This window comes from Gadus macrocephalus, chromosome 23 (assembly GCF_031168955.1).
Source record: "Gadus macrocephalus chromosome 23, ASM3116895v1".
Classification (NCBI taxonomy): domain Eukaryota; kingdom Metazoa; phylum Chordata; class Actinopteri; order Gadiformes; family Gadidae; genus Gadus; species Gadus macrocephalus.
In genome coordinates this window covers 6,807,995-6,827,929 of record NC_082404.1, presented here as the reverse complement: position 1 = coordinate 6,827,929, position 19,935 = coordinate 6,807,995, and the positions used below count along the sequence as shown (strand labels likewise).

Genomic DNA, 19,935 nt, shown 5'->3' with positions numbered 1-19,935 from the left:
TAAACCATCCCCTTCTATACAAATCGTAATTGCGCACGCACATGCGCTCATGCACGTCATCACAGTGATTAACACGCGCGAAGAAAAATTCACGTCGAGCATCTGCAGAAGCGAGGATAATGGGTTCATCAGCACGTGACAGACGCATGTTTTAAGGTGATCCTATACTCTATATCTTTCTGAACAACTTGTAGGCCTATGAATTAGAGTGTCTTGAGTAGCAATACTACATTGAATAAATCAAAGTACAAGTATTTCAAATGACCAAAAACATGTATTGAAATTGCAGCAACCCAAACCCTGTACATTTCTACAAGACACATTTACACATGAACAATCCGAAAGCAGCAAGAAAATGGATTATTGCCAATGACAAACGACAATCTACTTGTCCTTGTTGTACTTACACATGTTCTATACAGTTATTACAAATGATAATCTAAGTAATAATAATCGTCTATATATAAGTTAAATGTAAAAACAAAGCTGTCAAAGTGAAATGTCCCAGATCTTTGAACTCGCTATGCGGTACCTGATATTCATTTATGTTTGTCTATATCACCTTATATTACAAAGAAATAACAGCAAAGAATAATTACAAAGGAATAACAGTTGTTATTTACAATCAAATCGCCCCAAATCCTTTTCAAGCCTTGAAAAACATACTATGTACTGTCGTGCTCTACAAGTTAACTCTGCTGTACATCTAAAGCACCCAAAAAGCTAAATCTATGTCACTGTTGTGCCAGATGATAAACAACCTGAAAATATGTGTGAAAAATTACAAACAGGAAGTCCGAGCGGGGTGAGGGCAACATTCAGATTAACATTGTTATATTGTTTTGGTTTCCAGCTTCATTCAGATACACAAAAAGATCAATTTCCAAAACCCAGGTATTCTGAAAAAATACCCAATTTTTACAACCAGAAATTTCACCTCTCCAACCTAGGTATTGTCATCCATAAGACATGGCGGTCTCAAGACACTAAGACACTGTGACCTCTCAGTTATTATCTATAGTAACCATTTCACTGTATGTGCCGCACTTATTGCCCTTGGCTGACTCGCAGCTATACCACGGGCTGCATCCTGAGATGCCGAAAGGAGTAGTGGCATCCCTGTCTGCAGCTGCGCCTCAAGGACGCCTCCCTGCGTCAACACCGGAGCGGGCCCACTGTTCGGGGCTCACCGCAGCGCCTCCACCTTTGTGTGCTTGTTTCGTTCAGTGGCCTCTCTGCAGAGACTACTTTCTATTTGTAACTTCTTTACAATAAACTCTTTAAATTTATTCTGTCGTCAATACAGTATTGAAGATTTTCCACCGCAGTATCCAGGATACATACATGGAGTCAGTGACATAAACTGATATTTTAGGCTCGTGCCATCCATACCTAGCATATGGATCACCGCCTACAGCCCTGCCATGGTATTCATAAAGCTAAAGTCTCGATGTGCGCGCGACGCGGGCACACGGACGCCCCCCCCGGGGCTCAGTGGTGCTTGATGAGCCGCTGCCTCTGCGAGGTCTTCCTCAGCAGGTGTCTGAAGTCAAAGGGGTTGCCCCCGGCGCTGCTCTCCATGGAGGGCATCCTGCTCACGGAGCCCCTGGCGAAAGGAAACACAGGACGGTGACGGGGACTGATCAGATACCAGATTTAGATGGGCCGTCGAAAAGATGCAGATTCACTCTTTGGAAACCTCGGGGAGGGCGTGATAGCCAAAGTCCGATGAAAATCGAAATGTTTAAGGTACTAGTTCGAAGATTTTGCCACGATAAGAAACTAGTTATGACTAATTACCAAATTGCGTACACGTGACTACTTTTTTCACTACACAAAGTACGGCTGAGATTCACACGTTTGCAGACAAAATACGTCTTTGTTTGCTAGCCGGCATGGGAAGGTCTGCTTTATAAACTGCTAGGTTCTGAAATCAGAATGTAACCCTAGCGGTTCTGGCCGACAGCCACCACCCCTTGAGCAAGGCTGGGATTCAGACGTTTGCGGACGACATACCTCTTCTCCCTTCCGTTCTCCGTGGGAGGTTCTGGTTCTGAGTCGGCCCGTTCCCGGGCCCGCCTCTGGTCCAGTTCGGCTCCCTGCTCCATGGAGACGCTCCTCTCCAGCGCCGCCTTCCGCTTGATGGACTGTTTCCTCTCCATGGAGCGTCTCCGCTCCAGCCCGTCGGCGCTGCTGCTGCTGCCCTCCTCCTGGGCCTGGCTGCTGAGGAGGCAGGGGGAGGACAGGCTGGTGGTCAGGCCCTGGTGGTACGGCTCATCCTCATTCAGCAGCGTCTCTGGCCTAGAGGAGCCGAGTAGAGAGAGAGACGCACGCACACACACACACGCACACACACACACACACGCACACACACACACACACACACACACACACACACACACACACACACACACACACACACACACACACACACACACACGCTGGTCAGGAAATGAAACAACTGGACTTCCTGCTTGTTGGTGCTCAATTCCTTGATTATCCTCTTTTTGTATTTTCTCTTGCTTCTTATTTAGTTAATGGATCCTTATCCCTAACTGTTAAAGCTAAGTTTTGAGTCTCGAGAAAATAAAATGTGTTATTATTATTATAAGTTGGTTGTCAGACAGGCCAAATTGGAGCGCATGAATCAACATGTCATGCGATTTAATGAGAGCAACAAAATCAATGCCCCACTGGGAGGTCTTTTATTTTGGAGTTCCAGCCTGCTTGACAAACTCCATCGTTACAAATCAATGGCTGGAAGCTGGTGTGGCACCAGGGATACAGACGTACATACTAACAGCCCAACTAGCAGACAGACAGACTGACAGACATAGACGGGGAGACACACAGACAGATTCAGGCAGACGGACAGACAGACAGACATTTACACTATGAAAGACAGGCATAGAGACTCAGACCAGACCGGACAGACGGACCCAGGATACACATACATGAACGCTACAGAGCACAGAGTTAAGTAAGTACTACTATTATTACCTGTGCTCATACTGTTACTACCCCCTGGTCATAGTGAGCGCCCCGTGTCGCTGGTGGACAGCGAGGGGAGAGGAGTCACATTGACCCAGGTCCTTCTTTCAGAACAACACAGTGTTTCTCCACTGGCACCAGAACCAGATCGTTACTCCGGCCCCAGCCAGGCCAACATAACCTCTATCGACCACCAAGCAGGACCTCCACCCCCTACCCTTCCACTTGCAACCACCCCCCCCCCACCCCAAACAAGGCGGTCATAAAACGTGGTGTAAGAGAAACATCAGTTTGGGTGCTTACCCGTCCTTTGTGGGAAGAGACTTGCTATCCTGCACGGACCGCTGTGGAAAACACACGTTACAACACACACAGTTAGTCCTACAGTTGACCACATTAGTTATTCAATATTCTTATCGTTTTGCATGTAGAAGCTTTATGAAGTGATTTCTTACACTTAAGGCTAGTATCCTTATTTCATTGGTGTAAGAGAATTAGTTCAGTATCTGTATGTGATCTGCTCTTTTGGTCAAAGGACAGTTTGATGATGACACTGTTTAAAAGGTCAGTTGTCTTGTAACTGAATGGTTGCTAGTTCGATCCCCAGCTCCTCCTAGCTAGTGATGTGTTGATGTGTCCCTGAGCAAGACACTTAACCCTAACTGCTCCTGACGAGCTGGCTGTCGCCTTGCATGGTGGACTCTGCCGTCGGTGTGTCAATGTGTGTATTAACCGATGTAAGTCACTTTGGATAAAAGCGTCTGCTAAATGCCCTAATTGATAATTGATAATTAATTGACTAATTGAAAAGGACGAAGGCCATCGCTGATGGATTGTAAGTTTAGCCAAAAGGCAACCGACGGCAGTTCTTAACATCCCTCTCGCCGGTGGGTTGATATCTGGGTCTTGAGGACTCACGTGGATCTGGTTGTAGTAGGTCGACTCCTCGGGGGTGTTCAGGGTCTTCGGAGGCTGGGTTCGACGGGGGGTCCTTGATCCTTTCGGCAGGACTGGGAACCAACAGAAAGAAACAACACCTGTCATCTGATGTCGCTGAATAGATTGAGTTGAACTGTGTGTCAGACCGAAGATTTTATTTAACTGTCTGCATGGGTAATGACGGAAAATGTACGGTCAGAACTTTGGAATAAACAAATGGCGGAAAAATTGTGCTATATCGCGTTACAGGATTGGTTGCATTCCGGGTTAAATTATCGACACTAGCTTGTCCTTTTGAACCCTATTGTCCATATTGACCTGCCCCCTACATGAACACCAGCTTAACCCTAAGGCTTTAGCCGGTTAGACTTTTTCAAAGGTACAATATTTAAAATAGATTGCCTTGATCCGATGTGTTGCAACCAGTGACCCACAATGCTCCACATCCAGAGCAGTAATGAAGCCCTGCAGCCAGCCAGCGTTTGGTAGAGCTAGGGAGTGGAAACTGCAACATATTGGATCTAATGCAATCCATCATGGCTGTCATTAGTGATGAAATAACAATGTTTGCCTAAGGGTATGTGTGGGTGCATATTAGTACATGTCTGATGTGTGTGTGTGTGTGTGTGTGTGTGTGTGTGTGTGTGTGTGTGTGTGTGTGTGTGTGTGTGTGTGTGTGTGTGTGTGTGTGTGTGTGTGTGTGTGTGTGTGTCATATTGAAATCATGATTTGATATATATTCATCCTTAATATATTACAACAACCATTAAGTTATGTTTAAATCATTATAAATCAAGCAACCGACTAAATCCTTCAATCAATTATCAATGAAATACATAATTGATCAGGCCAACGTAACGTTATTGAGCGTGTCATTGTAGAAGGTCATTCCCCATCATCGTGTTGAAGTGGCCAAAGCTCATAAACTAATCAAGCACATATTATTTCCCTCCCACGATGCATGTGACGCGATTAACATTTCCACAACCTTTACCAATGATGACCAATATGGCTGCCCACCTTTCTTCACCCTCACGCTTCAAAAGTTTGCGTCTGTAGTTGGTTTACCCCATATCTAAAGCAATTAGTGGTGCATAATTCATCCATGGGCTGGATTCACCTGGCAGCCATCTTGTAGAATCAAGGTGTAGAAAAATAATGCCAATCAGGCCAGGTTAAAGCTGTAAGGTTATTGTGAATGTATTTTATTTTTATTTTTTTGTATTAGTAGTACCTTAACATACTTGACGTGAGTTTGAGTGAAATGTAATTTTACTTTAATTAAAAACTTTAAACAGCTTAATTCCTGAATTATTAACGGTTTGATTTTCAGGTGTAAATTTTGTTTTTCAATCAAAATTAATCTAATTAGAAATATTTAAATCAGAGAAAAGCATTACATATAATAATAACCATTTTACCAAATTACCATTTGACAGAAACCTAAAGGGTATTTTAGCACATCAAATGTGTAATCTTTGATAAACAAGGTATGAATTATAAAAAAAAACTGACGGTTTTATCGCGCCTGTCACACGTACACACACTCACACACACACACACACACACACACACACACACACACACACACACACACACACACACACACACACACACACACACACACACACACACACACACACACACACACACACATTCACACCCCCCCCTCAACCCCCACAATAGCAATTACACATATCGTCTGTGAGATCAAATGCACAATAGATAGAGGGGGCTTTTATTTTGATCACAGACCGGTCAAGGGGAGATTTACTGTTTTGCTTGACATCTCTTGGGAAAATCAAGAATCTCTGAATTCTTGATCCACCCAAACACCCTGGTAACACTCTCAATATAGTGAGGAGACAAAACAAAGGCCTTTCCATTTTCATGTTCAAAATTAGGCAAACAAAGACATTTCAAATGTTGGTCGTGAAGAGAGAGCACAATAGCTTCTCTGAACATCAACATGAAAAGCGACAATCATATTGACTTACTGTATTAAGTATTTATTTAGCAAAGGCCTTTATCGAAGAGGCCTCCCAATGAATTCAGATACACGTCATTCAGGTAGGGGTTTGGAAGCCTAGAAGTTACGATGTCGACATTGGCGTCTAAACCCAGTACCTTACAGCTTGTAGTAAAACATCCCTAGCCACTAGACCACCTTGCTCAGGTACTGGGATGAAATGATGTGAGAGAATAAATCACAGAGTTGGAGGAGACGGATTGAACAAGGTGAGTGATACTGACTCTCTGGAATCATTTGTTAGTTAGTAGTTGGTTTTCAGATTAAAAAGAAAAAAGGAGAAGAGAAGACATGATAAGCATTAATCGAGCTACCGTCAAACTCTACTTACAATTGAATCTTTCCAGTTGAGTTTGTTGATTTCAAGCGTTTGTCATGTGCCTTGTTTTACCTGATGAGTAGCTCTTGTGGATTAGGCCGTTGGCGGAGCCGGGTTTGACGAACAGCGCGTTGTCCTGAGCGGTGGACTGGTGGTTCAGGATGATCTCGTTCAGTTTCTCCTGTATACTGGCAAAGTCCTGAGAAGCCTTTCTAACCTGTGTGGAAGTGGAATGGGAGAAGAGTGGGTTGGAAGGCCATTACACAAGTGCATTGATTTGTTGCTTCCTTGTCAAACACAAAGTATGGAGAGGGCATCTTACACTTTTTGAGAAGGCCTCAAAAGCCTTGGCGTCTTCCTGCACAGACTCCTTAGTGGCCTTCTGGGCCTTCCGGTCCTGGTACCCCCTATAGGTCCTCTGGATCGTCAGGGCTGCCTGCTCCTCCTCCAGCCTCTCCTTCTCTGCGTCTTCCTCCTTCTTGCACTCGAGCTCCACGTCGGTAACGTCAATCGCGTCCTGCTGGGCCCCATTATCGCCGTTCGTTACTCCTTCTCCTTCAGGGTCTTGTGAAAGAGCTGCCTCTTGGCCCTCTTGCCCCTTGGTCTCTTTCTCTGCCTTCATCTTCTTACGTTCCCGATGGCCTCTGAAGTTGCTTTGGATGACCGTGGCGGCCTTCACTTCGTCTTCACCCCCCTGGAACTCTGCGGCAAAGTCTGGAGGCGGAGGCAGTTCCTCTTCCTGTGCGGTGGTCTCCCCTTCTGCCGGTGCTGGGGGAACGCCGTTTGAGGTCTGGTTCTTCTTGGGTAGTTTCCCTTCTTCCTGCAGCCTCTTGCGTTCTTTGTGGCCCCGGAAGTTGCTCTGGATGACCACGGCTGCCCTGGCCTCGTCCGGGTCCTCCAACTGCACATCAACCTCTGAGACGTCTACTGGAGTGGACGCCTCTTCTTCTTTGGCTGCAGTTGAGGCTTCTTCTTTGGTTGTGTCTTCGCTGGGGGCGTCCCCCGTTTCGGACGGGGCCTTCTCCTCTTTTTTCTTCCGGGCCGGGATTGTTCCCTCCTCCTCCAGCCTCTTCCTCTCCCGGTGGCCCCTGAAGTTACTCTGAATGACAGTGGCCGCCTTGGTCTCCTCCTCAACACTGACGTCACCTCCCTCTTCGGCGCTCCCGTCTTCCTTCGGCACCTCCTCATCCACGGCCGACTGCTCTTTCTCCATCTCCTCCTCGCCCACGACGGTGCTCACCTCGTCGTCCTCCTCCTCCTCCGCCACCTGGGTGTGGTCACTGTCCTCATTGTCCTCCGCCTCCACAGTGTTCTCGTCCTCCTCCTCCTCCGCTCCCTTTGCACCATCCGTCTCTCCCTCGGTGCCCTCTACTTCCCCCTCCTTTTTGCCACCATCGTTCCCCTCTGCCAGCACCTCCAGGGGGGCTGATCCCTCCCCCTGACCCTCGCCGGCGGTCCCGTCTCCGGTCTTATTGCGCTCCTTGAACTTCTTCCTCTCTTTGTACCCGCGGTAGTTACTCTGGAGGACCACGGCGGCTTTGGCCTGTTCCTCCTCTTCAGTCAGCGAGCCGCCGGGCACAGCGGGGGCACTGCCGTCCGACCCCTCCTTCGTCTCGGCTTCGCCCGCAGCGTCCTCGTTCTGTTCCGCGGCCGTCTCCTCCTTCTGCTGCTCCTCCTCCTCCTTTTCTTTGAGAGATGCTTCTTCCTGCTCCTTTGCCTTGGCCTCCCTAGAGAGAACCAAACCACAGGGTTTCAGATGGTCAATTTGTTCCCAGTCAATGTTTTGGTACAGAATATAAAAAAATGGCTTATTGAATATCGATTGTGTACAACGCTATAGTAATAAACAAAAAAGAACAGTTCATGCATTTCTTTCTATCATATCCCTCTCACTTCTTCCGTTGTAAGCTCTTCCTGTCCCGATGCCCTCGGTACCGGGCCTGGATCTTGGTGGCTGCTAGGTTCTTCTCGTCAATGAGCGCCTTGTACTTCTTCTTTGCCAGGTAGCCTCTGCAAACTGACGAGAAATATGACCAACAAAACCGTGAACAACACATACGTATACAGATGTGGCCGCTTATGGGGGCGCAGCATTTAAAAGTCCTGACGAGCATTGCTAGGATGCTAGGGCTAAGGCTTGCTAGGGCTAGCCCAGCACTGCCAATGCTTATGTTGATGTATGGCAGTGCAACCTGTGTTGTACAGGGAGGGAATGTTGTTGTCCATACCCGCCTGAAACTTGGTAATGAAGGCCTCCAGCTGGGCTTGGGTTTTGGCGCCCACAGCCTTCTTGCGACCTTGATATCCTCGGTAAGCTGAGTTTATAGTAAAAGTTTATAGTAAAAATAATATATACATAATGTAATGCAACATTTGTATTGTTAATAAATAAAAAGAAGGGTGAATGTAGTTAAGGTAAATAGTACAAATAAATACTAATGCTATAAATATTGCACATTCAATTTATTCATATTAATGTGAGGGGTCGGGCCACGTTTGGTAAAAGACAGTTCAATATAATTGTATTAAAATGGACACAATACAAGCTTAATGTAAGCTTCTGTAAGTTGATCCACGGTACTGACCAGACTGCAGGACCAGGGCGCTCTGCTCCCGCTTGGCCAGGATTCTCTGGTACCTCTTGGCCCCCAGCCAGCCCCGGACGCAAGCCTGGACCAGAACGATCCGGTTCGAGGCCCGCTGGACCACCAGGTTTAGGTGTTCAACGTGGAAATATTTGAGGAACACCTAGAGAAACAGGATCCCAAAAAATATGAACATAATTCTACATCGACATCTACATCTAATTCTACATCTACATGATTTACAAAATAAATACCTAAAAATGTAATCACGTTTTTTTTTGTTGATTAAACTAATCAATACACTTACATGATTTAAAAAAATCAATGTCATCTATAGTGATTAATGATGCCAATTCAGAACATTAGCCTCAGTAACAGGACTAATGAGCTTGTGTCCTGACACTACATGTTGGAGCGGGGGGTCCTTACCTTAGTCTTCCCCATGGCCCAGTTCTCCAGCTTGGCCTTCTCCAGGATGGCAGTGCAGCTCTCTGGAGCGGCGGCTGGCTCTTCGTTGGCACGGAACGCCAGGATGCTGTACCTGTACGAATCAAGAAGAAGGAAAGGATCGGCATTGTATATCAAATGGATATCATATTTGATCATATTTATCATCATATTTTCTGTATAGGCTATGCATACATACAGATATATACGTTGTATATATATTTAATATTTACAATGTAATTTGTGTAATATTTGTATAAAAACATACATTTATATATAAAGTTGTGTAGGGTAGCTATATGCTTTTAAGCAGCCAGTTAGCTAACCTACATTTAAAAGTAGCCGGCTAGCTAACCTCGTGACGAAATTGGCAAAGAGGATTCGGTGGGAGTAGCCCTGTCTACGGATCTTGGCGGTTTCCAGAACCCCGGTGTAGCGCAGTTGGACCACGACCTTCTCTTGGTCAAACCTGTGGGCCTGGCGGTCGTTGTTGGGCTTGATACAGCGCACAAAGTGGGGCTGGCCGGACACCATCTTGGAGAGCAGGTCCATCAGAGAGTACTAGAAAATAATGTATTTTGGGGTTTTGACAACTTGAGGCTGTGTCATCAAGATTTGCCAAAATCTCATATCTTTTTAAGCTAGTTCCATGCTATGTACCATAATGGATTTCTAGCCATTTTCTTTTCACATCCATAACATAGCCATTTACGGGATTATTCCAGTCTGCCATGGTTTGAAACAGAAACCTAAGTGGCACAAGCTGTAGAGAGTGACATAACACTCACACAACACACAAACAACACACAAGAACCCAAAGACACAGCACCCCACTTGGTTCCTGAAAGGCTGAAAGTTATGCTGGTGACAACAGCAGGCTGTATTTGACCAGAGGGGGCACTGTTTCCCCTGTTGGATTTCAGTGAGGTGGATTTCATTCTTTAACTAAATAATGTCTCACTCTGAAATAGGAGGATACGGTCTGGGTCCTCATGTTGGTGGTCTCCCTCGGGTGGTGGGTGGCTTCTCCTGAGTCTCCCTGATGACAAGAAAAACCCATTAATAAGTTCTAAATACTATATTAATAATAACTAAATTACCCCAACAATTATAACAGAAAAAACGGTTGCATGATTATACACGCGGGCCTTTATATGTATGATTAAGACTCTTTTGAAAGGAACAATTATAGGGGAACTTAATTCATGAGCTATGGTGCTCGACTGTATCAGCCTTAAAGGTAGAGGGTTTGATTCTTGATATGTTCACAGGTCTCTTTAAGCAAGATAGGCCTTCCCTGCTCGTGACATGAATCTGAATTCCCTGTATGTCGCTCTGGATAAAAGCATCTGACAAATAGTAAATTACAGCTAATTATTGCTTCGTAGCAATGTCATTTTTCGATGTTACATGCAGCACAGTTTGTTATTTATGAATGAGGGGTTATCGGTTATGGTTTGGTGGACGGCCTTTGCCATTACTTTTGAACAACAAGTATTTCTTCAAATAAAACTAGCTACATGTTTTGTCAATGAACTCAACCGTAAATCATCTCGTGTCTCGACCAACCAGTTTCTTTGATGATCGTTTGAAAGTGACAAATCACCTTGATGTCTTAGGCCTTATTTCCATTTAGATACTTATACCAGCGTTTGATCAAAGCGTCTGATCTATTAATATGATTTCTTGTCTGTGTATGTACCGAGGCGTCGGGGGACTGAGAGAGCAAGCGCTTGTTTTCAGACGTGAGGGTTAATTTCCAAGAAGGCTGCAAAAGAAACGCATAAAATGCATAAACGACAAGAGATTCAACAGTCAAATTGATATTCTAATCGATTCAATTCTATTATATTCTACTCTACGCTACTCTACTTTATGCACTGCTCTACTCTATTGTACCGTATTCTACTTGATGTAAATTTTAATACTCACCAAATAGTAATAACACTAGTAATAATGACTAACTAAACAATGCTAGATTACAAGTCAAAATGATGCAGCATTACTTAAAAGGGTTGAAGGTTGAGGGTTAAATACTCTTATATACTATGTATTCTAATATGCACAACTCTACATGGAGCCAAAACACATTTTTCTAGATGTTTATAGGAACTTTGAATCGTTCAAGGGGCTTTTTTGCAAGGGTGCTCCTAAATATACAGAATTATGTTAATATATTCACAAACTTCAAATATAAACGCTGATTTCTATTTCACTACTTTCTTTTGCTTTTAGATGAACAAATTGAGTCCCTGATTCAGCCGGGAGTGCATTGTTGGATTGCGATCATAATTACGGTGCTACAGGCTCTTGATATGGCTCTCTTTGAAGCCAACAAACACAGCTGATTTCTCAACCTTGGGTGTCAATATTGAGGATGTAAAAACCTTTCCTTAGCATTTGATTAAATTAGCTACCTGAAGCTAAAGAAAAGCGGGTGGCATTAGCATAAGAACATTTCTACGACCGAATGAATCCATTAAGAGTGACAGTGCGAAGGTTCAATTAACGTGTTGATTAACACATGAAAGTAACTCCACCACCACTCTGCTTGCTGGACCATTTGCATATCAGGATGTACAGTATTTGATGCCTGAAAGGCTACTGCGAGCTAGAGTGTAACTAAGCAGGTTGCTAAGACACTTAACCACATGCTAACAGGTTGTTCCTATCCACACTGCCGATCACACTAACGATCTGGATTTTCTCCCTAAGTACAAATTATAAGGGAGAATATGTTAATTGGAACTGCAAGGGACACAAGGCAAGACTGTTGTTACCGTTACCTCATTGTAAAACACAAGCCCCATCTTCATGGAAAACAGAGGTTCAGAAAAGGAGGGAAAGAATAAAAGAAGAATTTCAAGCCTCTACTCGACTCTGGACTAGAACAGACTAGACTATATTCCCGTACCACATGTTCTGTGTTTACCTTGGCATTTTTTGTTAAAGTTGTGGGTAGGTTAAACTTGCATTGAATATGTAGGTAACAGCAAATAAGTAAGTAAAAAACACAACGCAATCTTACAACATACAAACTCTATAGAAAATCGTACTAGCAAACAAATAAGCTAGCGATAAGGGAAGAAAAGACGAGCGGTGTGTTTTCAAGGAGCCAAAGGGTAGTTATCCGTATGAACTAGGGTAGACACACAGCCACACAGCTCTGGGATCAATGCCCACAGCCTAATTGTAGGTGTGCTTGAGCAAGATGCATTGGAGGAAACCGCGAATCATATCAGAGGCTCAGAGCAGTGGGCCCACCTTGGTGAAGTTCATGGTGCGGTTCGGGGTACGGGGCGCTTGCATCAGGAGAGCACCTTTCCCCTTGGTGTGGGCCAGGTTGCCTAGGAAACAAACGCAACCACACACAAGATGGATGAAAATCAGCATACACAAATTCATGTAAACGAGCACAAACATTGTGCTCGTGAGTCACCGTGGGTGAAGTTGAAGATTTAGACTTATGCAAATATAGTACTCTACTAATCCCAGTTTCGGGAGTCACAGCAGTCCAGGAGTACAGTCGTAGAAATGATAAAGAGAAAATACATTTAACATGGGCACATATTAAAGTAATTCAAAGTTGGAATAATGTTGGTACAAGATTGTGTTTCTATAAATGTAGTGAGTGAGCGCGTGATGGAACCTGTTTTGGTGAGGGGGTGGGTGACCAGTTTGCTAATGAGAAGGTTCTCTGAAGACCGAAGGAGCAGAACGATGTCCGCTGGCAGCATGTCGCGGTTCTTAGCCAGGAACCCGCTGGCGTTGTAGATCACCTGGGAGGGCAAAGGTCAACAAAAACAATACAACCATGTTCACCCAATACCCTTCGACATCCTGCGCATGCACCGTTTTGAATAAAAGAGCGAGAGCAAGACAGAGCGAGAGAGCAAGATACAGCGAGAGTGCCCGAGAGAGAGAGAGAGAGACAGACAGACAGACAGACAGGCAGACAGAGACAGAGATAGAGACAAGTAGACAGACATACAGGTAGCCGGACAGATCAATCACCTTTCCGGCATAGTGGTTGATCCCGAAGCCGAGGTCCACCCTCATGGGTCTCCAGAAGTGTTTGGATTTCAGATTAACTTCAAATTTCTCTACAAAGCAAGGAATCAGAGAGTTACACACACAGGGCTAACTGGTGGCCTGGCTAGGGGTCCTAGCCACGAGGGTCTGGTCTCTGGTCGGGGATAATACTGCAAGCTTCTGGTCTCTGGTTGGGGGGCTTACCTACGAGGTTCTGGTCTCAGTGGCATTACTCAGTAGGCTATGTGGCCTAGTGGGGGGTCGGTGGCCTGGGGGGGGTCTTACCTACGAGGGTCTGGTCGGTGGCCTGGGGGGGGTCTGGTCGGTGGCCCGGGGGGGGTCTTACCTACGGGGGTCTGGTCGGTGGCCTGGGGGGGGTCTGGTGGGGGTCTTACCTACGAGGGTCTGGTCGGTGGCCTGGGGGGGGTCTGGTGGGGGTCTTACCTACGAGGGTCTGGTCGGTGGCCTGGTGGGGGCCTGGTGGGGGTCTTACCTACGAGGGTCTGGTCGGTGGCCTGGTGGGGGTCTGGGGGGGGTCTTACCTACGAGGGTCTGGTCGGTGGCCTGGTGGGGGCCTGGTGGGGGTCTTACCTACGAGGGTCTGGTCGGTGGCCCGGGGGGGGTCTTACCTACGGGGGTCTGGTCGGTTGCCTGGTGGGGGCCTGGTGGGGGTCTTACCTACGAGGGTCTGGTCGGTGGCCTGGTGGGGGTCTGGTGGGGGTCTTACCTACGAGGGTCTGGTCGGTGGCCTGGTGGGGGCCTGGTGGGGGTCTTACCTACGAGGGTCTGGTCGGTGGCCTGGTGGGGGCCTGGTGGGGGTCTTACCTACGAGGGTCTGGTCGGTGGCCTGGTGGGGGCCTGGTGGGGGTCTTACCTACGAGGGTCTGGTCAGTGGCCCGGGGGGGGTCTTACCTACGGGGGTCTGGTCGGTGGCCTGGTGGGGGCCTGGTGGGGGTCTTACCTACGAGGGTCTGGTCGGTGGCCTGGTGGGGGCCTGGTGGGGGTCTTACCTACGAGGGTCTGGTCGGTGGCCTGGGGGAAGCGGCTCTCCTCGTCCAGCAGGGACAGCAGGCCCATGGGCTTCTGGAGGAACATGTCCAGCAGGGGCCGGTTGTCTTCGTACTCGATCATCCGCACGTCCACCTCCTCGTTCAGGTACTCGTCCTGGGGTTAGAGTTTGGGGGGGGGGGGGGGGGGTATTGGGTGAAGGCATGGAGGAAAGGAGTCAGCTGAGGTGGTTCGGGCATCTGGTAAGGATGCCCACTGGGCGCCTTCCTTGGGAGGTGTTTCAGGCACGTCCAGTGGGGAGGAGACCTCGGGGAAGACCCAGGACTAGGTGGAGAGATTATATCTCAACACTGGCCTGGGAACGCCTCGGGATCCCCCCGTCAGAGTTGGTCAATGTGGCCCGGGAAAGGGAAGTCTGGGGCCCCCTGCTTGAGCTGCTCCCCCCGCGACCCGACCCCGGATAAGCGGATGACGATGAGGATGAGGATGGAGGAAAGGGTAGGCAAAGGATCTTAAATTCCATCCTGCGTTGTATGTCGTATTTAGCACCGATTTTAGTATTTGAGTATTTGTATTTGAATATATTTGAATGTCTGCAAGAGGTGTTCTTGCTTTTCTTCAACAGAGAGTGAGTTTATTGTTTTGTTGCTGATTCTTATTCTATACTTGTTGTTACTTGTAGCACGTTTCTTGATAATGTCGAAGTAAAGGAGCAGGAAAGAATATGATTTATAGTCAGTGGACAGAACCGCCGGCAAAAACAGCACAGGCCAAAGTTAAAGTAGGACACGAACACACACACACACACACACGAGCACACACACAAACACACACACACACACACACTCACACACGCACATACGCAAACACACAGACAAGCACACACACAGGAGCAGACACAAACGAGCACACACACACACACACACACACACACACACACACACACACACACACACACACACACACACACACACACAGACAAGCACACACACACACAAGCACATTCACACGCACATGCACACATACACACACACACACACACACGCGCACGCACGCACGCACGCACGCACGCACACACACACACATACAGAGCCTCATACTTTTCCGTGAGGTATGCTGACCACATGAGGCTAACAGAAGCTGAAGGTCTTCCTCTGAGTCAGCAACGTTACGGGTCAGAGGAAAACTCAACATGAAACCAACAACAGCAAAACGGATCTCCCTGACCCATGAAACACTTTAACAGCGCTGAACATAAACCCTAGACACACGACCCATGGAGAGATACGAACACACCGTTTGATGCAGATCCACAGGCATAATAACATCAACACCCCCAAACCACATCAAATAATCACGTTGAAATCTTGGGACAAGCAGGCGTGATTAGGAGTTTAACGTTATCCATATCGTCTGCATAGACACTTCAACTTTCCTCGCATAATCGAGATGATTCCATGATTCTGCGTAAGTGTCTGCAACGGACTGCTGGAGAATTGTAGAGAACTTTTGAGAAGTTTCATAAAATCTTGAGAAGTTTAGCGAACACCGGAGAGTTCCGCGACTCTCTCTCCCGAAGGTCCCAAAGGGCTGCGCCCATTCCCGCTGCAACAACAACATCCGTCCGTCCGAAGTCCAACCCATCACCGAGAGTGAGCGGCTGTCTATGCAGTCATGCTTTACATTATTCCCCTCCCGCTCCCAACCAATCATGACTTATGATGTCTCTCCGCCGTCTGATGGATGACAGCGGCGCCCCCCCCCGTCCCCCCCCCCGTCCCCGTCCCCCCCCCCGTCCGCGTCCCCCCCAGAGCCCGACCCCGTTACTGTATTCCTGGGCAGCGTGCCAGAAGGGTCCTGCGGGGAGCTGCCGGTCCGACGCCGACTGTCTCCAGCTCCTAATTGACCCTCTTCGCCGAGTGATGTATCGTGCTGTAGCGCGTGGGCGGGGACCCCGTCGTTTAACACCACAACCAAAGGGCCCCTGAGGGGCCCTCCAGAGCAGGGGCCGGGCCAAATGGACCCGTGAGACCATGGCACTCCGCGGCAGCCCCCTTAAGGGTACCCCGTGGATAAAACCGACGGACGATGTAGCCTGACCCCCGCACTCTCGGATGGATACTGTCGGATCAATAGGTCTAATTAGTGAAGCTTCAGCTTGACGCTCCGTTTTCCCTTCGAAGCATACCTCATCCAATATCCAGAAAAGTAATCCACCGGACCACGACGTGATGTATGATCAGAGGTAAGAGATAGAAAGAGAACGAGAGGGAGAGAGATCAAAAAACTGTGTGGCTCCACGCTTGTCATCCTGACAGTCTGTCACCGGTAGTTAAAACAATTAAGTTCCTGTCACACTTCAAAATAACGTAACTAAATGTGCACATGCACCAAAAATATTGCAAGTGAATTGCAAAATAAAATTCTATATATTCGAAATTAACGCCATTAACTATTATCATAAAATACTGTTATCGTAAAATATGAACTTAAATAAAGCAAATCGGCATTTAGGCTCCTACAGATACGTTGTCGCCGTTCATACAGTGATTGGACGTTGAGCGGTGTCACTGTGTTGATATTTACATGCACTGAATGCTTTTCGTCTGCTTGACTTCGACTTTTTATGCCTGCACGTGGCTTTGGATAAGCGTACCTGCTGAGCACCTACATAGTAATAAGATGAATGAATGAATCAGTGTGCATGGGTGAGCAGCGAGGCAGGAGGTCCTACCTGCTCCCAGGTGAAGATGTGCTGGTTGAAGTAGAACTGGATCTGCTCGTTGGCGATGTTGATGCACAGCTGCTCGAAGGAGTTCCTCTTGAAGTTCTCAAAGCCGAAGATGTCAAGGATCCCGATGTTGAGGCTGTTGTCCCCCTCGCTGGTGGGGGGGTGTGTGTGTGGAGGGGTGGAGATGTGGAGGGGTGGAGGATTGGTGGAGGTGGACGGGGTGGGGGGTTGTTGATCAGACATATTCACGTTGTTAATCAGATAAGGTAGATAGACAAGAAGGTCAAGCTAATATCTCACAGAGTCAATACAGCAATTGTGCATGCGTTCAATCACAACCGCTTAAATCCAGTGTAACCACGTGTCAACCAGTCACAACCAGTCACAACCAGTTGGAACCTGGTCAGAAAACAGTTCTGAAGGGCCCCCCTTTTACCACCGGGTGTGTGGATGTTCAACCATGAAAAGCCATTTCAAAATCCCATCACAAGTGGGATGGTGTCCGCACACAGATGTTGAATGGATCGACTGTCTTCGCCTCATTGTTCCCCTGGTGCTGGTGGCCCCCGGCCCCCTTTAAAAGGCCCCAAAGACCCCTGGACATAAGTGAGGTCCGGCCGCTCACCCGAGGGGCTCGTTGGTGCTGAGCAGGGCGTTGATGCGGTTGACGATCCAGCTGAAGAGGCGACCGTACAGCGCCTTGCCCATGGCGTCCCGCACCTCCGTGGCCTTCTCCACCGTGTTGGGCCGTATGATGGTCTCGCCGCGCGCCACCACGCAGTGCGACGTCAGCGCCTCCTGCAGCTCATCGCAGCGGATGCACAGCAGCGACGCCACTGGGGGGGTCGAAGGTCAGCATTCGTCGTAGCATAGAACTATCATGTGTTTAACATCGGATCGTTGAGGTATGATGACGGTTATATATTTGTCCTCGTTTCGAAGCCCTCAACCACAGAACAGATATATCCCATAATGAAAGAGGGGTGTGTCTGATTCGTCCGCTCACCGTTTTCCAGAACGGGGATGTTTGAGATCTCACTCTTGTCCGTTTGGTGTTCCGACGCCACGGCGGCAAACTCCAGGTCGCCGGAGATGAGGATGGCGGCCAGGGTGCTGTAAACACTGCCCAGCTCCTGACACATGGAAACACTTGGTTATTGATTTGATTGGTCAAATCTTTTATTGAGGGATTTATGATTATAGATAAAACCGATTATTCTCTAATTTGTATCTAACCTTGCAAATCTGTGTTAGTTTATCATCAGCAAAGACGGTTTACGAATTAAACAAGCTTTGTTGACTGATAATCTCCACCAATTTATTTCCGAAATGTATATGTTTTCATTTTCACATGCCAAACTTCAACAAGTAACCTCAACTGTTTAACAGTTATTTCTCGTGAGAGCTAGCCAACCACAAGCGAGTGGACGGAGGCACACCTCCATCTTAACTAGCCGCTTGTCACTATATTAATGGGCAGCGACTGTTTGAACACCGTTGCTCATCATCAATTCAGTCGTCCATTAGCGATGCACTCCTGAAACGCTTTGTGACTTCCACCCGTCAGGAAGACGGAGAGCCGGTCCTGTCCTCGGCGCAGGGGGATGTCTGGATAAGTGTTATCGACGAGCGGATCCCAGAGGCGTGCGGATCTTCAACCCTCATTAGCATCCGCTATGCTAAGGGCTAGTTAGCATCCCACAACTGTCGCACTGGGCAACATGAAATGTTCAGCAAATGTTCATCTTTTTGGGTATTTTTTATGTTAAACTATATATTACATAATTTCATAAGACTTAATTAATTCCTTTAGTATTTGTGTGTGAGATATATGTGCATATGGTTGTTTGGGGCGGGTTACCGATATTTTTTTGTTGCATGATTGAGTGTGTGTGTTTTTGTGTGTTTGCACATTAGTGTGTGTGTGTGTGTGTGTGTGTGTGTGTGTGTGTGTGTGTGTGTGTGTGTGTGTGTGTGTGTGTGTGTGTGTGTGTGTGTGTGTGTGTGTGTGTGTGTGTGTGTGTGTGTGTGTGCTTCTGTGCATTTGTTTATGGGTTTCTCGGGCCCTTGAGCCCGTATTGAAACACAGCCTTCCCTACCTCCAGGGTGAATCCGATGACTTTGAAACACTGCTCCACCGCATCAAACTGCTCCTTGTAAGAGGCATTGCTGACGATGTCAGGTCCTAATTTAACATGCTCGTTGAACAGATACCTGCAGGACACAGGCAAGCAGAAAGCCCAAATAAGGTCAAGTCCAAATAAGGTCTCAGGAAGATCATTTTGAGTAGGAAATCAGGGGAAGGTGGTGTTCGCTGAAACCTACTTGGGTGTTTTGCTGTCGGAGAGCTTGTAGTGGGCCAGCTTTCTTCTTTCCGCCAGCCCCGCGTACATGTAGTAAAATATGTGGAAGTTTCTTTCTCCTCTGAAAAAAATACACATAGTAATGCACTAAGAATAGATACTAGATACATATTTACACATTTATTTGATTCATTAATGTCTTCAACTAAATAATCCATATTTTTCAAATTTCTCCCCGACAATAATTATCAAGAGGGAATAGAATAATGTCGTTGCTATTAAATTATGGAAAAAATGCAACTGAAATTCCAAATGTTGTGATGCATGAAAGCCCTTCGTTATTAACGTTTTAAAATAAAAATTCAAGATTTCTCAGTGGAGAGTAGCGTAGTGCTAAAGGGTGAGCAATCTGTGATCACACAGGAAATAAGCTCCGCCCTTCACTTGACCCTTCATCCTCCTCCCCAGACGACCAGAGATAAAAGAAGATAGATCGACCAGACGGGAGTCTTAAGACAAATACTAGCTCCACCCCGGAGAGAGAGAGAGAG

The 19,935-nt window shown here is 47.0% G+C and overlaps 1 protein-coding gene across 1 annotated transcript in view; it reads right to left on the bottom strand.

Annotated features, from left to right (window-relative positions):
- Positions 1–254: 254 nt before the first annotated feature.
- The window catches only part of myo3a (myosin IIIA), a 32,044-nt gene continuing 12,363 nt past the window's right edge, over positions 255–19,935 (bottom strand). The window contains exons 11-33 of the mRNA XM_060044698.1: positions 19,407–19,505; positions 19,181–19,295; positions 18,088–18,214; positions 17,707–17,917; positions 17,085–17,232; positions 14,353–14,506; positions 13,325–13,413; positions 12,960–13,089; positions 12,575–12,657; positions 12,097–12,120; positions 11,013–11,078; positions 10,272–10,349; positions 9,666–9,871; positions 9,293–9,404; positions 8,864–9,026; positions 8,507–8,593; positions 8,172–8,295; positions 6,601–8,005; positions 6,351–6,495; positions 3,910–4,001; positions 3,295–3,335; positions 2,017–2,301; positions 255–1,606 (exon numbers count right to left, since the gene is read on the bottom strand). Of these exons, the coding sequence (XP_059900681.1) occupies positions 1,492–1,606; positions 2,017–2,301; positions 3,295–3,335; positions 3,910–4,001; positions 6,351–6,495; positions 6,601–8,005; positions 8,172–8,295; positions 8,507–8,593; positions 8,864–9,026; positions 9,293–9,404; positions 9,666–9,871; positions 10,272–10,349; positions 11,013–11,078; positions 12,097–12,120; positions 12,575–12,657; positions 12,960–13,089; positions 13,325–13,413; positions 14,353–14,506; positions 17,085–17,232; positions 17,707–17,917; positions 18,088–18,214; positions 19,181–19,295; positions 19,407–19,505 (4,099 nt within the window). The 3' untranslated portion in view covers positions 255–1,491. The remainder of the gene's footprint in view (positions 1,607–2,016; positions 2,302–3,294; positions 3,336–3,909; positions 4,002–6,350; positions 6,496–6,600; positions 8,006–8,171; positions 8,296–8,506; positions 8,594–8,863; positions 9,027–9,292; positions 9,405–9,665; positions 9,872–10,271; positions 10,350–11,012; positions 11,079–12,096; positions 12,121–12,574; positions 12,658–12,959; positions 13,090–13,324; positions 13,414–14,352; positions 14,507–17,084; positions 17,233–17,706; positions 17,918–18,087; positions 18,215–19,180; positions 19,296–19,406; positions 19,506–19,935) is intronic.